At 36.7% G+C, this 23,212-nt stretch overlaps 1 protein-coding gene across 1 annotated transcript in view; it reads left to right on the forward strand.

Moving 5' to 3' along the window:
* Nucleotides 1-20,130, forward strand: part of LOC6040098 (frizzled) — a 37,273-nt gene extending 17,143 nt beyond the window's left edge. Inside the window, exons 2-5 of the mRNA XM_038255062.1 lie at nucleotides 7,825-7,944; nucleotides 12,107-12,301; nucleotides 12,542-12,767; nucleotides 18,312-20,130. Of these exons, the coding sequence (XP_038110990.1) occupies nucleotides 7,825-7,944; nucleotides 12,107-12,301; nucleotides 12,542-12,767; nucleotides 18,312-18,850 (1,080 nt within the window). The 3' untranslated portion in view covers nucleotides 18,851-20,130. The remainder of the gene's footprint in view (nucleotides 1-7,824; nucleotides 7,945-12,106; nucleotides 12,302-12,541; nucleotides 12,768-18,311) is intronic.
* Nucleotides 20,131-23,212: the final 3,082 nt, after the last annotated feature.

The following is a 23,212-nucleotide window of genomic DNA, read 5'->3' on the forward strand; positions in this document are numbered from 1 at the left end:
ATTGGCAACGCATTCCAGTTTGGCGAATTGAGATAATTATCAAACGGCGTGTGTTTCACCATAATTTGAGCGTGGGCCGAGGGTCTGTCAACCACTTCCAGCTAATGAGTCGAGCCTTTAGGAGAGTTGCTTCAGGGGTGGACACCTTTCGCACTATCCCCCCCTGCTACCGTCGTGTGTGGTCGGCTTTCCACCACCAGTGAGGAGGCTGCTGTGTGGAAAATTAGGAAAAATTGAATGTTGGTATTATGCTAATGATAGGCTATTAGTCGGGCCAATCTGTCGTAGCCTAGCGAGGCTAGCAAGGAGGTGAGGAGGGGTGCGTTGAAAGCCTAATGAACAACACCGCGCGCACTGGTTGATTGATGGTATTCAGGTTTTGGCACGTTTGACAAGGTGATTTGCAATTAGATGGCGGGGAAAAGTTGAACAATTTAGGTGAAATTTACGGGACGGCTTGGTTGATTGAATTAAGTTGAGAATTACTGATACCGATGAACTTTCTTTTGCCAAACCCGCCAAATGTTTAACTTGAAACACAAAAAAAGCAAAAATATACTTTGGGGAGTTATATTGTAAGTTTCTAGAAATTAAAAAAGTATAACTCTTGCCTTTGATTTTGTGCTTCAAAGAACCGTGCTCTTTTTAAGACGTTCAAGTTTTCTGGTACCTAAACAGATGAATTCGCAAAAAACAACGATATATTTTATTAATTTTAAAATTGCTATTTGTTACACCCGACTACGGTTTTAAACATGCGGTTCAGACATTTACTGTTAATGTGTTGTAATTTTTGTTGAATATTTTCAGAATATCATAGATTCAATTTTTTAGCTTCGCTTCGAGACAGTGATTTTAGCGTATTTTAAATACTATATTTCCTCATATTTTTTGTGATGATAATCCAAGCCAAAGTTGCTTCCCTAGTAGCAAACTAATAACTATTGTTTACCCTTTTTCAGTCAGGCAATCACTTGTTAGAAATTTTGTGTAACTGGCTTGCTACTTGGATTAGGCATTGATAATTAAGAGTAGAACCAATTCCACCTGAACAAGTTTTTCAACACCATGAAGGCCTTCCAGTGCCGTCCACCCTCACTTTCTCTGCTCACCAGATAACAAGGATAGGGGATTTGGAGACTATTTTAAGCATGTTGATGTAGATCAGATTGTCAATAAAAAATTTGACCTCTGGGATACCCACTGATCTGATTCCTCAGAAAAAAAAATAAGTAACTGTAATTATTTTAAGGTTTAAGGGTCGCTATTTAAAATTGGTGAAAAAATCTTTTGAGCATGAGCATGGTTGACTGCCAATGAGCTGCTACTCCGTTATTGACAGATCAGCTGAAGTTAAACAATGAATCAAAAATGATCAGTGGGAGCCAACCATCCGTTCACTGTTTAACCCCTGAAGACCCCGACTTTATTAGTCAATACCGGCGCCCTCCCAAGAAGCCTGCAGTTCAACGAAAGGGAGGAATGTTAGTCCGATAGTTGAAGTTGCAGACTCATCAAGCACATAGTTTTTCGCTATATACTTGTTGATACCGCTTGAGACCGTTGAATCCACAGCATCTCCTTCAAGCATCACGTGATTATTATTTTTTTGGGTTAGTAGGATAAGGTATTGGCTTTTCGATGCCTCCCGAGCTACGATGCTATGGGGAGGACTTTCATAACAGACCCGTCGGCGAGCCTTCCGAGCAACGATGCTATGGGAAGGTCTTTCTGGTTAACACACAAAATCACTCACACACAGTTATTTTGCTCCACTATTAACTCAACGATCCAAATTGTCAGTGCGTCTTTCGTTCATTATATAGAATTGGCTTTTTCACCGCAAAAAAAATTAAACCTTATTCGAAAAATTTAAACACAATCCACCCGACGCCGTGCCTTCAGATCAACGATGATATAGGAAGGGCTTTGAAAATCACAAAAGAAATCACTTTTCACTCCGCATATTTTTTACGACCACGCGCTCCCTTTGCCAATTATGCACTCTGCACTCGAACAGTGACACAAAAGAGACGGAAAATAACACGAAAAAACAGGACTGCACGTCCCCACAAGCACCGCACTACTGATCTTAAATTGGTGAAAAAATCTTTTCATATCAAACTCGCTTCACTAATAACTCGTCAGGGTTAACTCGGATCGTTTTGCGGTCTTCGACAAAGTTGGTAATCATAAAATAACATGAGAATCTCACACTTGACACTGATCTGACATATTTACCGCCACTTTTATTTCGAATTTTAAAATTTTTGCTTTTCTTCTCTTGCGATTTTCCAAAAAAAAAAAAACAATTTTCTTGTAACCCTAATGTGGATTTCATTTCAAATTTACAATTCAATGAGTCCAGAATTTTCTCGTTGCAAGCAAACTCGGGACCATCCGCTTACGAAGCGAACATCGTAACCATTCAGCCATGACTGCTCCTCTTCAACATTATAAATTAGATTCATACCTCAATTTTTTTTTTGCCAGTCTACTGGGAAAAGTTATTTTTTCAGAACTTTTCTTTTGAGCGCGTTTAGTTTCAAAAATGTGCATCTCAGAACCCTGATAAAACATTTTTTTTCGATTTTCGTCTTCAAAAAAATTGTTGGGCTCGCCAATCTAAGCAACATTGTCCAAGACATCAACATTTTTTCTCGCAATCTACGCCTTCTACGACCAAATTTAGAGAAAGCAACTTAGCAAACCATCAAAAATCAGTTTTTAACGTAGCAATCAGGGGAAAACTTTAAAGAAAAGTGAACTTTGTGGCACCTTTAGAGCTCTAAAAACGAACATTTTTTATGTTTTGACAAGACACATTGGACTTAAAGGTCAACAGTTGCAGCCATTTTAAGGTAAAAAAGATGCAAATTTAAAACTCAAATAACTCGGAAAGGTGCAGGTCAAATTTTAAGCGCCAGGTTGCATTCCAAAGAGGAGATTTAGCACTATAAACGCTGAAAAAACCCAGGGGTATTTTCCCTTAAACTCGAGATATCTTCATTAGAAAATGTCTAATTTACAAGGGAAAAGTGTATGGGACCATCCTAACGAAATTCCAAAATTGTCCAACTACATGTTTTTCCATGTAATTTTCGCCGCCCTCAAAATGGAGTCAAAGTATTAAAAAATCGATTTTTGGTCATATTTTTTTGGTTTTATGATAATTTTACAAAGAAATTAGCAATCGATTTTTTGACACTAAGACTCAGTTTTGAGGGCAGATTCAGATTCAGCCGGAAAAAAATACATGAAAAAACATCTTTTTTACCTTAAAATGGCTGTAACTTTTGACCCTTAAGTCCAAATTGACACATTCTTCTAAAACACAACCCTGAATTTCTCCGTTAAAAAAAACAGATTTTTGAAGGTTTTCTCAGATGCTTTCTCTAAATTAGGTCGTAGCCCAAGTAACATTTTTAAACCAACTAGCCACCACCAAGCTTTCAATAAGGTTTTATGATAGTTTTAATAGAGGCTTGAAAACCAGATGGCAATGCCATGCCAAACGGTTTTATCGCATGCTTTGTTAAAACCTAGGGTGTTGTAGCTGTCAAGTGCCATTAGGCATGTAAAAAGCTCACTTAAACCCATAAGCTCCTAAAAGAGCATTCATCGTGGCCAAATAGCAGTGCATAAATATGGCGCTAAACGCGTGCTCTGATTGAATATGATTGACCGCCATCTTGATTGAAAAAATGAAAAACTTAAAAATTTGATTTAAATTTGATGAAAACACACATTTTTGCTGAATTTCTGGTATGATTAATATAGCGACAGATGTTTAAAAATATTTTGAACATTTTTTTCAAAGAAATGCAAAAAAATATTTTTTTAACATTTAACACTATGATAACAAAATATTGATTTTTGATGAAGCGAGTTGAATTTTTTGGCTCTATCTCCTCTACATTTATCAATAAAATTTCAACCGCGGCTGAATTTGAGCCATCAATTGCTAGAAATAAGCTTTCAAATTATTTGGATTACCTCTCATATCTATTAATTATCATCGCCATTTTTGACAACCATCTCCCAAATTTCAATTGGCAATTTTGGCATTTTTGCCAAAATAAAACCTATTTGGCATAAGACGTTTGAAGACGTATGATATGTCATTTTTCCATAACTCCTGACTAGGTTTTAACAAAGGTTTTATCAAGGCTTTGAGGATGTTGTTAGGATTCAGCTGTAAAGCCTTGAACTCCTATGTAGGTTTTATAAATAGGCCGTAACAAACTTTTGCGGAGGTCCTTTTGGGTTTTAAGTGGGGTTTATTAAGGTTCTGGGGAGTTTGATACGACTAAGAGGTTTTAATGTTGGTTTTGGCTGATAGGTTTTATAGCGGTTGTGACAGCTTTGATAAAGCCTAAAATGTTACTTGGGAGAAGGCGTAGATTGCGAGATAAAGTTTTGGGAGAAGGCGTAGATTGCGAGATAAAGTTTTGGTGTCTTGGACAAAGTTGCTTGGATTGGCGAGCCCAACAACTTTTTGGAAGACAAAAAAAATCCCAAAAATATTCCTGAAAAGTTAGATTTTCAAAATCACCCTAATCGTGAACCACCCTTATTTTGAACTGAACCAAAAGTTGTCCCTTTACATTTGCCTCAAAATTTCACATTTTTTTGGAAAATGAATTTTCCACTTAATTTTGCGTTCTGGACCACTGTGCAATGTTGGCAGCTGTCCATACAAAAATGTTGCGTGATTATTCGAAAACCGGTGTCTGGTGTCTTCGGCAAGTTGTAGATATTGACGAGGACTATTTAAAAAAATGGAACACGGATCAAATAGCTCATTTTTCAAATCTATCTTTTTGACACAAAAAATGTCCAAAATCCATACGCTTTATTTCAAATTTGTTGATATATTTTAGGGGACACAAAAACTGCAACTGTTTACAGTGCACATCAACCAGAGCTTTTACACAAAATTTGTTGGTACAGATATTCAAGTATTTTCGAAACTACAGAAACTATCGATTTATATATTTTTTATTGATCCCCTAAAGTACTGTCTACTAAGAGATTTACAACAAAATTGACCTATTTTTACAAACAGATTGATGCAGGTTGGGTCCGTAAGTTTGGTATTTTACAACAAGAAGACAACAACTTCCTTGGTTGCGGTGTACCCTTAAACCATTGCAAAGGATGTACAAAAATTTGCCGCCGAGTTATGATTTTTTGAAGTTTTATTTTTTTAAGCAGAAATTTTATTCGATTTTTTTTACTTCAGTTTTTGTTTTGATAAATCAAATTTTCAATCGAAAAGTACTTCACAGTTTTTTTTTTTTGATAAAGTGCACTGTTTTCAAGATAGAGCCATTTAAAGTTCAGTCATTGACTCAAATTTTCCGATTCTTCAAAACTATTACCATAATTCCTGAAAATATTGTCGAAATACCGAGAAAATTTCAAATCAAATTTCCCAATTGAAATTGAAGACTGGACCTATGTTTGCTGAAATACAGCGAATAACAGAAACAAAAGTTTTTATGTCTCATCCAAACAGCCTTGTTTTTTTTTTCTAGTTTCTATATCTTAGAAACTAATAGTCCTATTTCCAATGTAAAAAAAAGAAACATTTGTGAAACTTTCTGATCTTAAAAAAAACGTTGAAAGTTGGGCTTGGAAATGTTAATACATAAAAATTAAATAATAAATTTTGTGATTTATTTCAATTGAAACATTGTCAGTACCTGTTTTCTAAAACTGAAAAAAAATTAGTTTCGAAAAAAGTTTTTGTGATTTTTACGATACCCGAGCAGACGGAAATAACTTGGGAATAACATTTTTTGATATTTGAAAATACCAGGCCAATAACATTTTATGTTATTTATAACAAGATTTGTTATTCGCCGTTATGATTTTTTTGTTATTGGATTGTTATTGTAATAATAGACTAATAACATTTTAAGTTATTCTTCGAACAAATCTTTGTTATTATTATTTGTTATTTTAACAACTAATCCGATCATCCCAATTACAGTTTGAGGTATTCTTCCATAACAAAAAATATTATTCTCAAGTTGTTCTGGCTTTCAATCAATATCAGAGCGATAACAAATTTTGTTATGGTAACATAAACTGTTATTGAACTCTTATGCAAAAATGGATTTTGCAAGAATATTCCATAACATTTTCTTATATTTTAACAGTATTTGTTATTGAAATGGCATGAATTAAGTTATTACCGTCTGATCGGGTAACCACGAACAGCAAAAAAACATTAAACAAAAAATATTTTTTTTATCAGGAAATCAATAATGTGTACACTCCCAATGAGCGCTTAAAAAATTGGCGTTTGAAGAAAAGAGAAAGAAAATAAAAGATCTTTTGAAGTTTTCTGTTCCTTTTCGCAGTTTTTTTTTCTGATTTCCCCTCCCCTTTACTCAAATTCAGTGAAAAGTGCTTTTTTCTATGGTAATTAGTCTGTGCGCGCGGGTTCACGATGGGGCTTGATTGGGCCGCTCGATCTTTTCTGTAATGCACACTTTGCGGAACATTGAAAATGAATCGATGGAAATTACCGCCGCCCGAAGTCGTGGGGGAGGGGAGAAAATTTGCTTAAAAGAAGCACATAATGTTATGTTTGCTCAAAGATTGAGCCGAGAAGTGAATGAACTCTCGGTGCTGGCCAATTGCGGCCCGCTGCAACGAGCTTCAATTTAGCGGGAAGCATTTTTTTTTTTAAAGAAGTGAAAAATGGCGTAAAATCTACGAAATTTGCTTTTTTTCTTTCTTTGTCGATACTTTTCAGCCCCCCTTTTTGCGATTTTGCGAAGGAGCAAGTTTGGCAGAGATTTGACAATGAGGAGGCTGGGAAATTTCATGCAAAGATGACTTTACTTGTTTGAAAAGTTTTCCGTCGAAAAATGGGTGGACTGAGTCGAGACAAGCGATGACAGCTTTCAGGCAAGAAAAGAAAAGAATGAGAGATTGAATAAGTTCCGACAGCTCATGCGTTTGGGATGTGATGAGCTTCAAAAAAAATTATTTTATTTGATCAAAATGATACATTTTGGTAGATCATCATAAAATTCCAATTTATTTATTTTTTGTCTTCAGTTTAGTTTCGTCTTAAAGAAATTCATAAACAACAAATAAAAAAAGATATTTTTTACAGAGAACAAACCAAACTCACCGTCCAACGAGGGTACTTCCAAGAAAATGATTGATCAATTGCCCCGTCGACCATAAACCAAATTTGTCACCCCGCAGGGTCTCCATTTATGAGAGTTGAGCTGAAGCAGCAACTTCCAAACTTGCTTCGGCCCAAAAAGCATGATTGACAATCCCCTCGGGGTATCAATTCCATTTGTAACGTCTTACAGTGCAAGAGGACTGGCCGGTTTTGATCAACTGTGCCATGTGGTGGTGGGCCTTAATTAATTGCGACTGCTCACGTGACTTTTAAGCTGCGTGAACCTGTTTGCCACTGGCTGCCAGTTTGTGAACACAGATGGGATGGTTCGATTATGACTTTTATTGAGAAAGTATTGATGGACAAGCTGGATTCCCGTCAGCGTGAAATTGGATTTTTACTGAAATGGCAACAGTCTCTGCGCAGTCAGAGGTGGTCCTTAATAATATTGTTGGTTGGTCCTTTTTAATAAATTAAAAAATATACACTGTAAAGAATTTTGATTTTTTTTTTCTTTAGATTGAATTGAAATATGTTCATCACAATTTTCGAAGGTTTTTGACTTGACTGACCTTAAAACAGCTGCTCCCAAAAAAACATAATTAAAATATCCACCCTTCTTTGCATCAAAACTAACTTTACCACCTGCTTCTCTCTTTTCCTTATTCCAGGTCACCAAAGACTGCGGAGCACCGTGCAACTCGATGTTCTTTTCGGAGAACGAACGGACCGTCCTAAAGTACTGGGTCGGCTCGTGGGCAGCCGTCTGCGTGGCAAGCTGTCTGTTCACGGTAAGTGAATTCGGCCGGAGTTGGACCTCTAACCTGACATGTGGGGTTCCAGAAAATGAGGGTCGTCACGTTTGGGAAATTTATTTGGAACATATGGGTTATAGAACTTGCTTTTAATTTAAAAGACTGATGATAAAAAATCTAAATAACACATTTTAAGCAATATTGAAAGTAGCACAAAAGTATTGGAGATTGTTTCTTCTACCTCAATATATTTCTAATTAGAACTGGAAACAAAACTAGAGGTACCTTTATAATGAATTGTATTACCAATCTATTAATATAAAACCAACAGAAGAGTCAGACTCTCAGAAGTTCATAACAATCGCTTCTGCGTTAACATTTCATCCAAAAATGTCCCCCACAAATCAAGAATCCATCAACGCAGAATGCGTCACATCCGTCAAAACCATCAACTACTCGTACTCGTGGTGCATCAACGACTTCAGCGATTGGTGCGCCCTGTCTGGCGAAGTTCCAGAATCGGCCACCTTCAGCTCGAACGATGGCGAAGAGCTTGAGTGGCAGCTGTACTTTCGACCCCAGTCCCTGTCCAGTCGGCCGCATTCGGCGTTGATGCTCTGGTTGACCAAATCTGCCTCCAAGAAGGTGCAGGTCGATTTTAAACTTTCTTTGCTGGATGGCGAAAGCAAGTTGATTGGGTCAAGATCTACGAAGCACTTGTTCACACACGAGCGATGTGGATTCGGTTGGGATGGGTTCATAGAACGCAAGAGGTTGATGAAGAGAGTTCGGGTTTTCGATAAACTGATCATAACCTGTGATATTCGAGCAAAGGTCAAAATTGAAAACGAATTGTCGATCACGTACAACACGACCACCGTTTCGGACAGTCTGAAAACAGATTTGTTCAACTTACTGGAAGACGAAAAGCTCAGCGATGTGACGTTCATGATCCGAGGTCAGGACTTCCCAGCTCACAAGTGCATCCTGGCAGCACGAAGTCCCGTTTTCGCCGCCATGTTCAGTCATTCAATGCAAGAAACGATAGCCAGCATCGTCAACATCCCCGATGTAGATCCCGCAGTGTTCAAGGAACTCCTACGGTTTATTTACACCGACCAGGTCAACGATCTGGACACCATGGCCGATCGGTTGTACGCGGCAGCGGACAAGTACGATATCGCTGCGTTGAGAAGCCACTGTCGCAAAATGATTCTGAAGAAGCTGTCCATCGAAACCGCTGGGGACGCGTTGAAGTTGGCTGATTTGCACTGCGATCGGGATATGAAAGCGCGCGTGTTGCAGTTTCTTCGAAGTCGGGACGCGATTGGAGTTACGGGGACGATCGGTTGGCAGGAGATGGTCGCGACGCATCCACATCTGGAGGAGGAAGCGTTCAAAATTATGGCGGATTCTTCTGCGAAAGGGAAGAAAAGTTCGTCGGTTGTGTGGAGGTTTGGAAGAGCTTTGCTAAGAACGTTTACAGTGACTGTTCTTAGATTTTGATAGAATTGTAGATATTGTTAAAATAAAAATAGATTTTTAAATTTCGAATTCGTTATCTTTCATATTCGCCACTTATTCCAAATCTGCCAAATGATCAGATTACAACGATCGCGATCGATTTCAAAACGCCAAAACCGGCTCCCGGAACAGTGTTTCCGTCTGCTATACCTCTGCCTGAAAAGCTGAAACTTACCTGAATATGTGCTGAAGCTCGTGCTAACCAGCTCTCTGAGCATATCGTCATTTCTCATGGTTGATATACACTGAAAAGTAGTTTGAAAAAAAAAATCGAAAATCAAAAACAAAAAAACATGAAAATCTTGAAAAATTTGAAAAACATGAAAAACATAAAAAAATCATGACAAACATGAAAAAACACGATAAACACGAAAAATATTTAAAAAAAAAATGAAAAACTTGAAAAACATGAAAAACATGAAAAACATAAAAAACATGAAAAACTTGAAAAACTTGAAAAACTTGAAAAACTTGAAAAACTTGAAAAACTTGAAAAACTTGAAAAACTTGAAAAACTTGAAAAACTTGAAAAACTTGAAAAACTTGAAAAACTTGAAAAACTTGAAAAACTTGAAAAACTTGAAAAACTTGAAAAACTTGAAAAACTTGAAAAACTTGAAAAACTTGAAAAACTTGAAAAACTTGAAAAACTTGAAAAACTTGAAAAACTTGAAAAACTTGAAAAACTTGAAAAACTTGAAAAACTTGAAAAACTTGAAAAACTTGAAAAACTTGAAAAACTTGAAAAACTTGAAAAACTTGAAACACTTGAAAAACTTGAAAAACTTGAAAAACTTGATAAACTTGAAAAACTTGAAACACTTGAAAAACATGAAAAACTTGATAAACTTGAAAAACTTGAGACACTTCAAAAACTTAAAAAACTTGAAAATCTTGAAAATCTTGAAAAACTTAAAAAACTTGAAAAACTTGAAACACTTGAAAAACTTAAAAAACTTGAAAATCTTGAAAATCTTGAAAAACTTAAAAAACTTGAAAAACTTGAAAAACTTGAAAACTTGAAAAACTTAAAAAACTTGAAAAACTTGACTTGAAAAACTTGAAAAACTTGAAAAACTTGAAAAACTTAAAAAACTTGAAAAACTTGAAAAACTTGAAAAACTTGAAACACTTGAAAAACTTGAAAAACTTGAAAAAATTGAAATCCTTGAACAACTTGAAGAGCTTGAAAAACTTGAAAAACTTGAAAAACTTGAAGAACTTGATAAACTTGAAAAACTTGAAAAACTTGAAAAACATGAAAAACTTGAAAAACTTGAAAAACTTGAAAAACTTAAAAAACTTGAAAAACTTGAAAACCTTGAAAAACTTGAAAAACTTGAAAAACTTGAAAAACCTTAAAAAACTTGAAAAACTTGAAAAAATTGAAATCCTTGAACAACTTGAAGAGCTTGAAAAACTTGAAAAACTTGAAAAACTTGAAGAACTTGATAAACTTGAAAAACTTGAAAAACTTGAAAAACATGAAAAACTTGAAAAACTTAAAAAACTTGAAAAACTTTAAAAACTTGTATTTTTTTAAACTTTAAAAACGTGAAAAAATTTAATAACTTGAAAAAAAACATGAAAATATTATGGAAATACATAAAAAAACATGAAAAACATAAAAAAACATGAAAAATCTAAAAAAACATGATAAAAACAAGAAAAAATATGAATATGAATATGAAAAACATTTAAAAAAAACCTAAAAAACATGAAAACATGTGAGCAATTCTCTAACAAACCAGAAATGGATTTTATTTGTATTTTTGGATTTGACTCAAACTTTGTGGGGGCCTTCCCTATGACCAAATAAACTATTTTGTGTCATTGGTTCACCCATACAAGTCTCCATACAATTTTGGCAGCTGTCCATACAATAAATGGTATGTAAATATTCAAACAGCTGTAACTTTTGAGTGAAATCAATTTTAAACCTTTCCGTGTACGATTCGTGAAGTGGCGTCCAACAAGTCGTTGTCTAATCGACACACGAATTAAACCAATCGTCAGAGTCTACGATGATCTACGCAGCGGTGAACGGAAGTCCAAATGACCGTTGGTGAGCGACCAGGTCTGAGTCTCTTGGTCAGGCTGGTTGAAGAAGACTTCGCCACCGCAAACTGAGACCACGGTATGGCTTCTTCGTTGAGGTTGGAGAACCTGTTGAAGATTTCAGCGTTGCTCTGATCCAGAAGCTCTCCCCCAAGAGAACGGTTAGTGGTGAAACTGGAGCAGCAGTTTGCTCGTTTGCTTTCGTACCGTTTCTTGAGACCATTTCTTCGCGTTCTTCAGGGCATGTCCCAGAATATCCGCTCATGAATATAGCAGTTCATTAAGGCTGGTGTGGAGTGGCGGTTCTGCAAATTTACGACCAAGGACCAGCCTTTCAACAGAATCGCCCGGTGCACTTCTTGGGCAAACCTTATTTGTACGGTGCAGATCCCGCCTCGCAGATCTGCCCTTAACTTTGTACCAATTTGCATCGTCGTGCTGGACCATTTAGCGGGTTAAATGAAAGCTCATGAGTCTCACGAATCAAGATGTGAAATTTATGATCGAATTTAAACGTTTCGCGGCGATTGATGGGATCCCTTGTGGCGAATGTCACCCCGAGCAATAAACTTGCCAACTTTATTTAAATTTTCTTCTTTTTTCTTTTTTCTTCCAGGTACTCACCTTCCTGATCGATTCGTCCCGGTTCAGGTACCCGGAACGGCCCATCGTGTTTCTGGCGATCTGCTACCTGATCGTGGGCTGTGCATACGTGGCCGGGCTGGGCGCGGGCGATTCCGTGGCCTGTAGGGAGGCCTTTCAGCCCCAGATCAAGATTGGGCGGATGCAGATGCTGTCGACGATTACGCAGGTAGGTTTTGAGTGGGGCTTGATTTTTTTACTAAGAATATTTAGTCAAAAATGTTAAACTAAAATATTTCAGACTTCACTCAGTCTCTTTACTAACCTGACAAGCAAATATTATACCTCACATCAGTCACTAATGTTCTCCCCATTTGTTTACTCTTCCCCCCACTCTAATGCCAATATTTACTCATTTTTTTAATGTTTCTTTTCATCTCTCCCTCTCTCTCTCTCTCTTTCCACACAGGGTCACCGGCAGTCCACTTCCTGCACGGTGCTCTTCATGGCGCTGTACTTTTGCAGTATGGCCGCCTTTGGGTGGTGGGCCTGTCTGGCCCTCGCTTGGTTCCTGGCCGCCGGCCTCAAGTGGGGCCACGAAGCCATCGAGAACCGGTCCCATCTGTTCCACCTGGTGGCGTGGGCCATCCCGGCCGTGCAGACGATATTCGTGCTCGCGCTCGGGAAGGTTGAAGGTAAGTTCTGGATTGCGAGGATTATTGTATTTTTTTTATAAATTTATAAAATTTAAAAATGTTAAAGAATCATATCCTACCCTAGTAAAACCCATCAAAGCCAAGTTGCCAATGTTGAGGGCAAAAAGCAATTTATGATGGACTTTACTACACGCAACAGAACGGTGAGTGCTTCGGTCTCGCCGGCTTGTAGTGCTGAATTATGTATGGTAATGAAGTCTAAGCTCTTGTATGACACCTGTGAAACAAAATGTGTCTGCTGGGGTGGAATACGGACTGTTGGGAAGGAAACCCTGAGGGTGAACTTTATTAGAGTTTATCACGCAAAGTTGGAGATCGATAGTTTGATGGAAAATTTGTATGTAGCTGTTATGAAGAGTACATCAAAAACATGTTGAGCAAATAAAAATAAGAAATTGTCAATTTGAAATCGCAAAAAAATGCGATGTAGAACGATTGTTGCTTTTAAAAATAATATCAAGTATTTATCAAGACATATTTACCGTTAAAAATTGAATGTTTTGAGATTTGGATGAAAAATAAAACAAAATTTCCGGAACGATTCTTCCAAGTCCCACTAGCAACCGGTTCTGTCTGATAAGATTAATTGTTGTGGCACAGAACTTGATAAAACTGAGGGGATGTGACCGAGCTGTCATCATGGGTTCCTTTTACGGGGAATGGAATCCGACCAGAGAGCCCAGTGTGACTGTGGTGACCACGAGGTCATTTGTATCAATTACATACGCGGGATAGCTGCTCGGTTGGGGACCATGCAGGGTGATTCGATAACATTGTTGCCCCAACGATGACCAGGTTCAGCGCAGTGGCAGATATCGCAATTTACATGCTAATTAGCGAGGGATGCCCGGTGGTAGTTAGTCGAACCGGTATCAGCTATTAAATCGTTTTTGTGAAGTATGTATTTTGCTGAGGGTATTATTTTTCATTCATTCATATTGAAAGAGTGGTTCTTATATTCTGAACTGAACAGAAATAACATCATAATAGCGTACAATTTGTTTCTTGTTCCAGATCATTTGATGAATACTTCTCTTTTTGAAAAACTGGTTCCACCTTATTCATCTGCCCTTAATTTCGACGCAGTTTCCGAACTGTTGATCAATTATGCACAGAGTTCAGCTCACAGAGTCCATTGTAAAGCGGCAAAGGAGCTTGGGGATGAAAGAAGCGCCGAACAATGCGAAGCGAATTACTCGAAAATGGAGTTATCTCAACCATATACCTGAACCAGAAAACGCAGGACATGCCGCAGAAGGGGCTCCCGGAAGGATGGTAATGAACTAATAAAAAGTGTGAAAAGGTGGCCCATCAAGCTTACGAGTCCCAAGGTAGGACTTTTCACGATAATTACGAGATTTATCACTCTGTTTTGGTTGCTTCAGGGATTCGGCCATAACTTCCTGCGTCTGTGAGCAGTGCTAATGCATTACCGGTCCAAGAGTCACTTATGAATAATGCGGTCATAAAATGGACGAGGTTTTTATCCATGGAAGCGATTGAAAAAGATATTGACCGAATCCAATCCCTTTGAGACGGATTTTTGAAGAGCCTTTGATAAACGATCGACGGTGACGCCAACGAGAGTGTTAAGAAAACCTTTTAGAGCTTTAAACCAGTTGTTGTTTTATTTGATGTTCCTTTTTAATGACAAATTCATGTTTGAGCTTAAAGTGCAAGTTACCTAAGTCAAGCAATAATAAAAAATTAATTTAATGAATTAATATTTATAATAATCTTCAGAATATGTTTGATTAGTAACCAATTAAAAAAAAAAAATGTTTGTGCCATCCTCACCTTACTGCGTAACCATTCGTAAATTGAACTTCATAATTCGACCTCCTAGACCCACCTTCAAGTATTCATATCGAATCGGAATCAAATTCTGTGCAAATTTCTGTGCGTGTGTATGTCTGTAAGTCTGTGCACCGAAAAATGCACTCAATTATCTCCGGACTGACTGAACCCTATCAATCAATAACCCTATTAAAAGATATGCCCACTTAAATGTTGATTATACACTTTTTTTGAAGCCAGATCTCAGATATTTCGAGGGAAATGATGTCCGGATCAATCATATGAACCGTCGTTGGATGGGTAATCTGAAGACTTTATATGTCAGGGTGTAAAGTGATTTTCTTGAATAAAAGAAAATCCAATACAAAACCAATCGTCCCCAAAATTTGAGAAGTTGGAAAAAAGAAATAAAAAATTGCTGTTCTGGTAAAGACAATTTTGTAAATCGACGCCGTCGTGCTATCTTGTCGCACCCGCCATTTCGACGTTCCGAGAAAAACGCGTTTTAATGTTTGACCTTGAATATACAAAAACGAGAGCACGCAATGTAAACAATAACAAACACGTTTTGTTTGGCTGACCATTCTGTGCATTGTCCCAAAGTTTGGTTGAAGTTGGTTGCTGGAGTTCCGAGTAATAATTACAAATGTTTACGGTAGTCTAGCTTGTACGTGCGACAAACGCATCCTGACTTTCCTGGCCTGAAATCCCTTTGGCATTTTGTCGCACTTACATCAATTTTCATGGAGTGACAAGATAGCACGACAAGATTGAAACTATTTTCATATATAAAGTGACAACAATGCATGGAGTTTTTTCGGTTTTTGTTGAATATCTCAGGATTGAAATCGAATTTTTGGGGATCTGTGACGGTCAAAAGATGAGGCATTGTGAGCTGCACAATATGGCGTTCTTAACTCAATTTGGCCCATAATGCACGTACGACAAGTTAGCAGGATGGCGACGAAATGCAACCTAAAATACCATATGATTGTTAGGAAGGCACCAACCACCTTTTTGAAACATACTAATTTAAAAAAAAGTTACTTAATCTTCTTCATAAAAGCCTTGCAACCACACAATACTTAAGTTTTGGCTAACGCGTAATTAGTAAAGACGCTAAACATTTGAGTGCTGCCACCTGAGTTGCTTTGGAGAATTTGAACGGTGCGCGTCGCGGTCATCTCGCAGGATTTTCGATTCCGTTTCCTTCTTTGTTGTCCCCCCGATTGTGTGTGTATTTCGGTCCGGGCGTTTTCGCGTTTTTGCATTTTAGTTGGTTTTATCTTTCCACAGCTGGCTGTCTAAGATTCAATCATTTATGCTAAACCCAACACCAAATAACCGGGAATAGTCTCATCCGCATACTCCGACTGTTTGCCTTGAGAATGCATAATACATCACACCAATAAACAAAATTTATTGATTATTGGGTCGCATCATCATCCTATATGTTGAATCCTGGCCATTACCCTTACCCACTAACAAAATCCCAAGTAGAAGTAGTTTTCCGGCACACGTGGGGGTGTGGATATCGTATAGAACCCACCCTTTGTAGCAACCAGTGCTAACTAACATTCCCATCCCAATCCCCCGAGATCTACAAACTGACATGGCGAGCGCCGTTGGTGGCCAACGACTGTTCCCTTTTTGCTCCAGATCTAGTTTTAATGATCTTGATGTTTTATCTTTTCAGCGCATTCATACATGCTGTTGATAAGGGAAACACCATTAGATCGTTCAAGCGTATGGTCGGTTGTATTGATAGGATATTACGGTCCTGTTCAGCAACGGAGAAGGACAACCATGGGTGGTCTCTCATGCTCATGCTCATGCTCATGCTCATGCTATACATTTGAGTGCTGCCACCTATGAGAAATTTAATCAACCACTAAAAGCACTGCAGTGTTTGTGTGTGTGCATTTGGGTGCCCAGAATATGGGGCTTTTTTGAAAACCTCGCTCCACAAGCTAATTATTATTCCTTGAGTTATTTAAGAACTCTGGGTCAAATATGACCAACATTTGTTCTTACCGGTTTTGCTGAAGGGTGCGGAAGTTGTTCCATCCAAATATTCTCAAAAGTGAGATTCTTATTGGAAATTTGATGCTCTACAACTTTGTAGAACATACCAAAGCTGTAAAACTCGACCCTGAAAAGTTATTAGCGATTTGAAAATGTAATTTTTGAATGAAAAACATTTGTTTCACCACCTATAGGCTCTAGTATCAATGGGTCAATCTCAACCAATTTCTCTCAAAATTTACACAGATGCTTAAAATTACCCAAAAAAAAAAAACGTTTGCCGCTTATGGAGCAGGGGGTCATAGTTTTTTCCACGCGATTATCTCAGAACTGGCTGAACCGATTTTGACCGGATTAGCCTCATTCGGTCCGTTTTGGGGTCTAGTAAGACCATATTGAAAATTATTCAGTTTTGTGAAGTATTTGAGATGTTATGCTAAAAAAAGTTGATCTTAGTTATTCATGCCCGTTCATGGTCACCCGCGGCAGACACGGACGACGAATCAAAGAGAAACGCAAAATGTAACTTTTTCAAAACTTCATTTCATAGAATCCTGATAACTCGTGATGTTTACAAGCAAACCCTTTATGTTTATATATTAATTTTTTTGTAATTGTCTGCTCTACAACTTTGTAGAACATTGTAACACTCTAAAATCAACCCTGCAAAGTTAGAAAAAACATGAAATTTTAAAATGCAAAATTTTGTTCTAAATGACCCTTCTGAGTCAATGTAGATTCGAAAAGTACATTAAATTTCCTTAAAATGGCATGTTCCAAATAGTTTTACAGTCAAGTAATGGAAAATGGCAGAGTTTTTCAAACTTTTTTTGTATTTTTTTTTTTCGATGAAAAATACGTTTTTTTTCGAAATTCTGAGTACGCCATCAAATCGGGCGTTTAATTTTACTTATAAGTCCCTTTGACACCAAATTTCTATCCCATCACCGCACAGTGGGAAAAAAGGGCCCAAAAAATTACCGCAACAGGATTTCGCGCAAACCATCGATTTCTATACACCAAAAGCTTCGTTTTTGCACCAGGAACAATAATCCGGTGAAAAATCGCACTGCACGGACCGGATCCGGATTTTTGGAAAAAGTATCTGATTTATCCAATTGTGAACTGATACGCTTTCTTCTATTATAAATAGTCATGCAAAACTATCATATATCCCACTGTGCACCGTTTCAGGCTGCACATTATTGAAAAACACCTCTTTTTCCGCGTGTTCAAAAATGGAAGGGGTCGTACCGCCCCTCCGTCACGAGATATAAAAAACGGACCTCGGATTCGTGATCAGGGACAAAAGTTACCCCTTAAGACAAAGTTTCACGCAAATTGAAGAGGGGTCGGGGCATCTGCAGTGTGAGTTGGCGGAGAATTACCCTTATTGAACATGATTTTTGCATCCATAAATCCCTCAGGTCATTTTGGTTTGTTTTGGTTTTTTGACGTTTGTCTTTTTAACTGGGCTACGGCCCAGTTATCGAGCGCCCAGTTAAAAAGCAGCCCAGATACCGAACAATTATTGTACTGTTATAATTTTAATCATAAATATAACTGGTTCGTAAAGAAATTGCAATTTTTAGTCACTTTATCACTAATATATAAAACTCGATTTAAAAACTACAGATCAATCATATTTCTAGAAGACTAATAAACGCCATGTATTTTTTTCTCTTCCTCCCTCCCCCCCAGGTGACGTCCTGTCCGGCGTTTGCTTCGTCGGCCAGCTGGACAGCCGCTCGCTCGGTATGTTCCTGCTGATCCCGTTGTGCGTGTACCTCTCGCTGGGGGCCATTTTCCTGCTGGCCGGGTTCGTGTCCCTGTTCCGCATCCGGACCGTCATGAAGCACGACGGAACGCGCACCGACAAACTCGAGCGGCTCATGCTCCGGATCGGCTTCTTCAGCGGTCTGTTCATCCTACCGGCGCTCGGCTATCTGGGCTGCCTCTTCTACGAGTACTACAACTTTGACGACTGGATGATCCAGTGGAACCGGCAGATGTGTCGGATCTTTTCGATTCCCTGTCCGGCCACCAAGTACAACGCCCAGATGGTGCCGGAGGAGGACCGGCCCATCTTTCACATCTACATGGCCAAGTACGTGTGCTCGATGCTGGTCGGGGTCACCTCGAGTGTGTGGCTGTGGTCCGGGAAGACCGTGGTCAGCTGGAAGCAGTTTGCGGAACGACTGCAGGGCAAGGACAGCCGGAGTCGGGGGGCGTACGTTTAGAAGAGGGAAAGAAAGAAAGTCCCTCCAGCACCACCACAACCACCAAGGAACCGTATAGATTTCTAACCCTAACTTTTTAGTGCGAGTTTTAGTCCACTTTTCGAACGCCTTTTTGTAGACTTCGTGGTCGGCCGGTGGCGAATCTCAGCTTTAAGGAAATTACGCGAAAGGTAAACGTTAACTCGTAGAAGCGAATAATCAAAAACGTTTTAAAATGGTTCGATAGGAATCTGAATCGTGAAATTTGTCGATATTGTAGAAAATCGTTAAAACTAAGTAGAGACTGTCCTATAAAATAACGTAAGTTTCGAAAACAGTAGTTTTATTCAAATAACCACGCTGTGGGGTGGATCAGAGCAGTAGAGTTGGTGATTTTTAAGCTGAAAAAAAACAACATTATTGCATGTTTTATACTGGTTCTGGGTTGATGCAAATTGGGTTTTTCAATAAAATCGATAAACTTTTAGTTACAAATTGTCATTTGAAACATCAGGCCTGTCGAACGTTTTGGCTAAATTTTCACATTTTTAACCACGAAAAAAAAACAATTACCTGTTTTTAGATGATTGCTTTTTTCAACTGGTCCTGTAAATTTGATTTTAAGGTTCAAAACTTTATGGTTGAATATTCCCTTTTAATGTTATTTAACCTGAAATAATGTGTAAAAAAGTTAAATTTAACAGAAAATTATGCAAAATTTACAAGTTCTTGATGTGAAATTACATATGAAAGATTTGAGGTAAAGAATGTGTAATTTTCATGAGGAATTGGTGCAATATTCATCGTTTTTTTTATTACTTTTTTACACATTATCGAAATTTAAATTAACCCAAAAAAGACTTTTTTGAACTAAAAAATGCTAACTAGGATAATAAACGCGACTTATAAAATTGTTATCAGTTGATTTTAGTTCAACTTTCAGTGCCATCACCCTGTTTTAGACCACACTAATTTGGGGTACGACATAAATGTTGAATGATATTTGCAAAAGTCTTATGTCTGCATTGAGTAATAAAATCTAAGAAGTTTCCATCTTAGAATATGGACAGATTTTGTGTCAGATAAAAATGGTAATATTTCTTCAAAAATATGTAATTTTACAATTATTATATGTAATTCAACATTTCCATATGAATTGAGCTAAAGCAAAAATAAAAAGATGTCACACCATGCAAGGTTACACAGTAAAATGTGTAAGTTTGGAAGATTTTGAAATGTTGAATATAACTTCTTTAATGATGTAATTTTACCTCAAGTTGGACTGAAAATGTGACGTTTCATCAAAAAGAAGCAAAATTACACATTTTCAGAGGTAAAATTTTACATTTTTTTTGACATAAAAGATGTTCTATTTTCCAAATGTAATATTAATATAATTTTTTTTGCTGTGTACAGCTTTTATAACTAATAATTACACTTTGATCATTGTGTTTTGAAAAAAAAGCAATTAATTGTAAATAATTCAGACTGTTGTTTCTAACAATTGTAGTGTTTCATTTTAAATCACTTTTTACAGCAAAAAGTAAAAAAAAAAATAGTTTTGAGATGAAACTTTATCTTTATATATGTTCAAAAAGTGAAATAACTCCGGAAAAGTGTAAAATTTACAATTTTTAAAGCTAAAATTAAACATACATTAAAAATGTTTGACGATACATTTAGAAAAGTTGGGTATTACCGCTCTTTCCGTGTAATTTAACTTCAATTTATGTGGAAAATGTAAAATTACATATTGAAAGATGTTTTTTTACACATTACCTTACTTTTACTAAATTTGAAGGAACTTGTTTTCTGGAAAAAAAATTCTGTCGACACGCTCATTTTAAGATGTCAATCTGATTTGGTTTTTTTGTTATTTTAATTAATTACTTTAATGTTGAGCTCAACATGTGAAATTGGTAATCAACAAGTATAAATCCATCTAAATTGGGTAGCACCACAGAATTAAAAATCAAATAAACTTTGAAGGTTTTAAAACAAAGATGTACACAGAAAATAAAGTGAGAATCGGTCGAACGACTTAGAATGATTTAATTGGGCATATTTCCTCTACCATGACTTATTCTTACTGTGTATCTCTGATCATGGTTGAAGTTCAATAAGTTTAATAAATTAAATTAGTTTAATGTTACATTAACATCATTGTAATGTAACATATGAAAATTGTTTTTTTTTTGTTCCTGAAACATTGCGTTATTTTTCTTCAGAAAGTAACAGCTGTAGAACTTATATTAAAAAGATAAAAAAAATGATCACATTGACTCTGAAAATTATAACATATTTTATGTCAAAAAATTGTGTAATTTTACCTTTGAAAACGTGTAAATTTACCACTGTGAGCATAAGGTAATAAAAATCATGGATATAAAACATCTGAAAACGTGAACTTTTTTGTGTCAAACCAAAAAAATATAAGTATTTATACAAAAAAAAAAAAAAACAATTTTCATATGTTATATTAAAATGATATAAATGTAGCATTACACTAATTTAATTTATTAAACTTATTGAACTTCAACCATGATCAGAGATACACAGTAAGAATAAGTCATGGTAGGGGAAATATGCCCAATTGAATCACTCTTAGTCGTTCGACCAATTCTCATCACTTTTGCCGTTTTCCACTAATAAATCAACATTTTCAGATGTATCAACAATGGAGAGTTGCTTGCTCACTTTTGTTTGAGCTATCTATTACTTTGGAACAGTCAAAAACACTTTTTGAAAGCTGTAATTCATGATCAAAGTGTTGATAGGCCGATAATGGAAATAGGCTGAGAAAGGGTATAGTTCCCCTAATATTATATCTGGAGAGGTACATTTTTTATGTCATAAAAAATGTGTAATTTTACCTCTTTTTTAACAACTTTTCACTTTTTCAGTCTAAATTTGGGTAAGATTACATCATAAAAGTGGTAATATTCAACCTTCCGGAATTACACTTTACAAATTTACACATTTTTTGAACTGTGTATTATCACACATATTCTGATGTTAAATTATACACATTTTTTAGAAAAAATGTTTTTTTTTATCAGATGGTGTATGATGTCATATTTTTTTAAATCAACATTAAAACTATAAATAAAAAAAGCATTTGGCATTTTTGTTCCATGATCATCATATTGCAATATTCGAAAAGTAATCAGATAAAAATAATTTTTCCTTCAAATTGTTGTAAATCACCAACTCCACTCCTCAATCCATCCCATACACTTGAATAAACGTTGCCAAATATATGTGTGCGTTACAAGCGCGTTAGAGTTCAGCAATTTTCTGTTGAGTTATTACTAGCACACAAACCACAAACCTTTTAAGTTTTCTGTACTATATACTCACACTTAATTTGCGTAAGCTAGAATTTTAAGGACCAACACTCTTAGTCATCAGTTCACAAATAAGTTGTTGTTTCACAAATTTTAGAATAGGTTTATTTTACCGTATGTAAGCTTTCTCCCACTTAGTTAAGGCAATTGAACTGTGTCATATAATAATAGACTGCGACGGGAAAAAGTGAAGAGAGAAGATTAATCTTTAGAAGCGCGATTTTTCTCTAAAATAAGTTGAAACGTGATTGTATAAAGTGTATCTGTAATTAAAGAGTTTTTTTATATGACCCTCTGCTAAGATTTTACCGCAAAACTAGTTGATTAGAGCACCAGAGAAGAAAAAAAAACATTGCGAAATTATACATCGTTGGACTTAATCGAGAGAGAGAAGGAAAAAAAAATCAGAACAAACCCACAAGAAATAAATAAACATTTTTAAATGATCTTAGAACTGGTTCACTTAATTGTTCATCACTTCCCGTTTCTTCCTAAACTGGTTAGTAGGCATTGAAGAGCGGGTCAGATCACATGACGCGTCCAGGTTGCCCATTGTTTTCAAATATGTTTGCGGCCGCAAACGGTAAAATGTAAACAACAGTTGGAGCAACAAACAACAAGCAGGTAAGAACTCGCCTCGCTGCATATAGCCGATATCGATAACGTGTTTTAGTTATTTGCTTTTGTTGTTGGAGGAAACGTTTTAAAATTTGTTTGAAAATTCACGATCTTCAATATGTAAAATCGAAAGAAAATATTTTATCAGCAACCTCCTAATTACTAATGACAACATTGTTCGATTATCACTGCTAGGTGAATTCCGTTTCTTCAACCCATGCTCAACCGCAATGATAATGATGCTGGAGGCAGCAGCTCTCCTCTTCAACTCAACCACCATCCTAACCTAGGGTTATGTTTTCTTCCGGAGAATCAGCGATTATCAGCTCTTTGGCTTTGGCGGCGGCGGCGGGCGCAGTTTCAATGGGTTTCGATCGATCGGCGGCCGGAAAAACTAGTTTGCTGTTTTTTTTTTCGC

Source organism: Culex quinquefasciatus, chromosome 2 (assembly GCF_015732765.1).
Source record: "Culex quinquefasciatus strain JHB chromosome 2, VPISU_Cqui_1.0_pri_paternal, whole genome shotgun sequence".
In the NCBI taxonomy this organism is placed as follows: domain Eukaryota; kingdom Metazoa; phylum Arthropoda; class Insecta; order Diptera; family Culicidae; genus Culex; species Culex quinquefasciatus.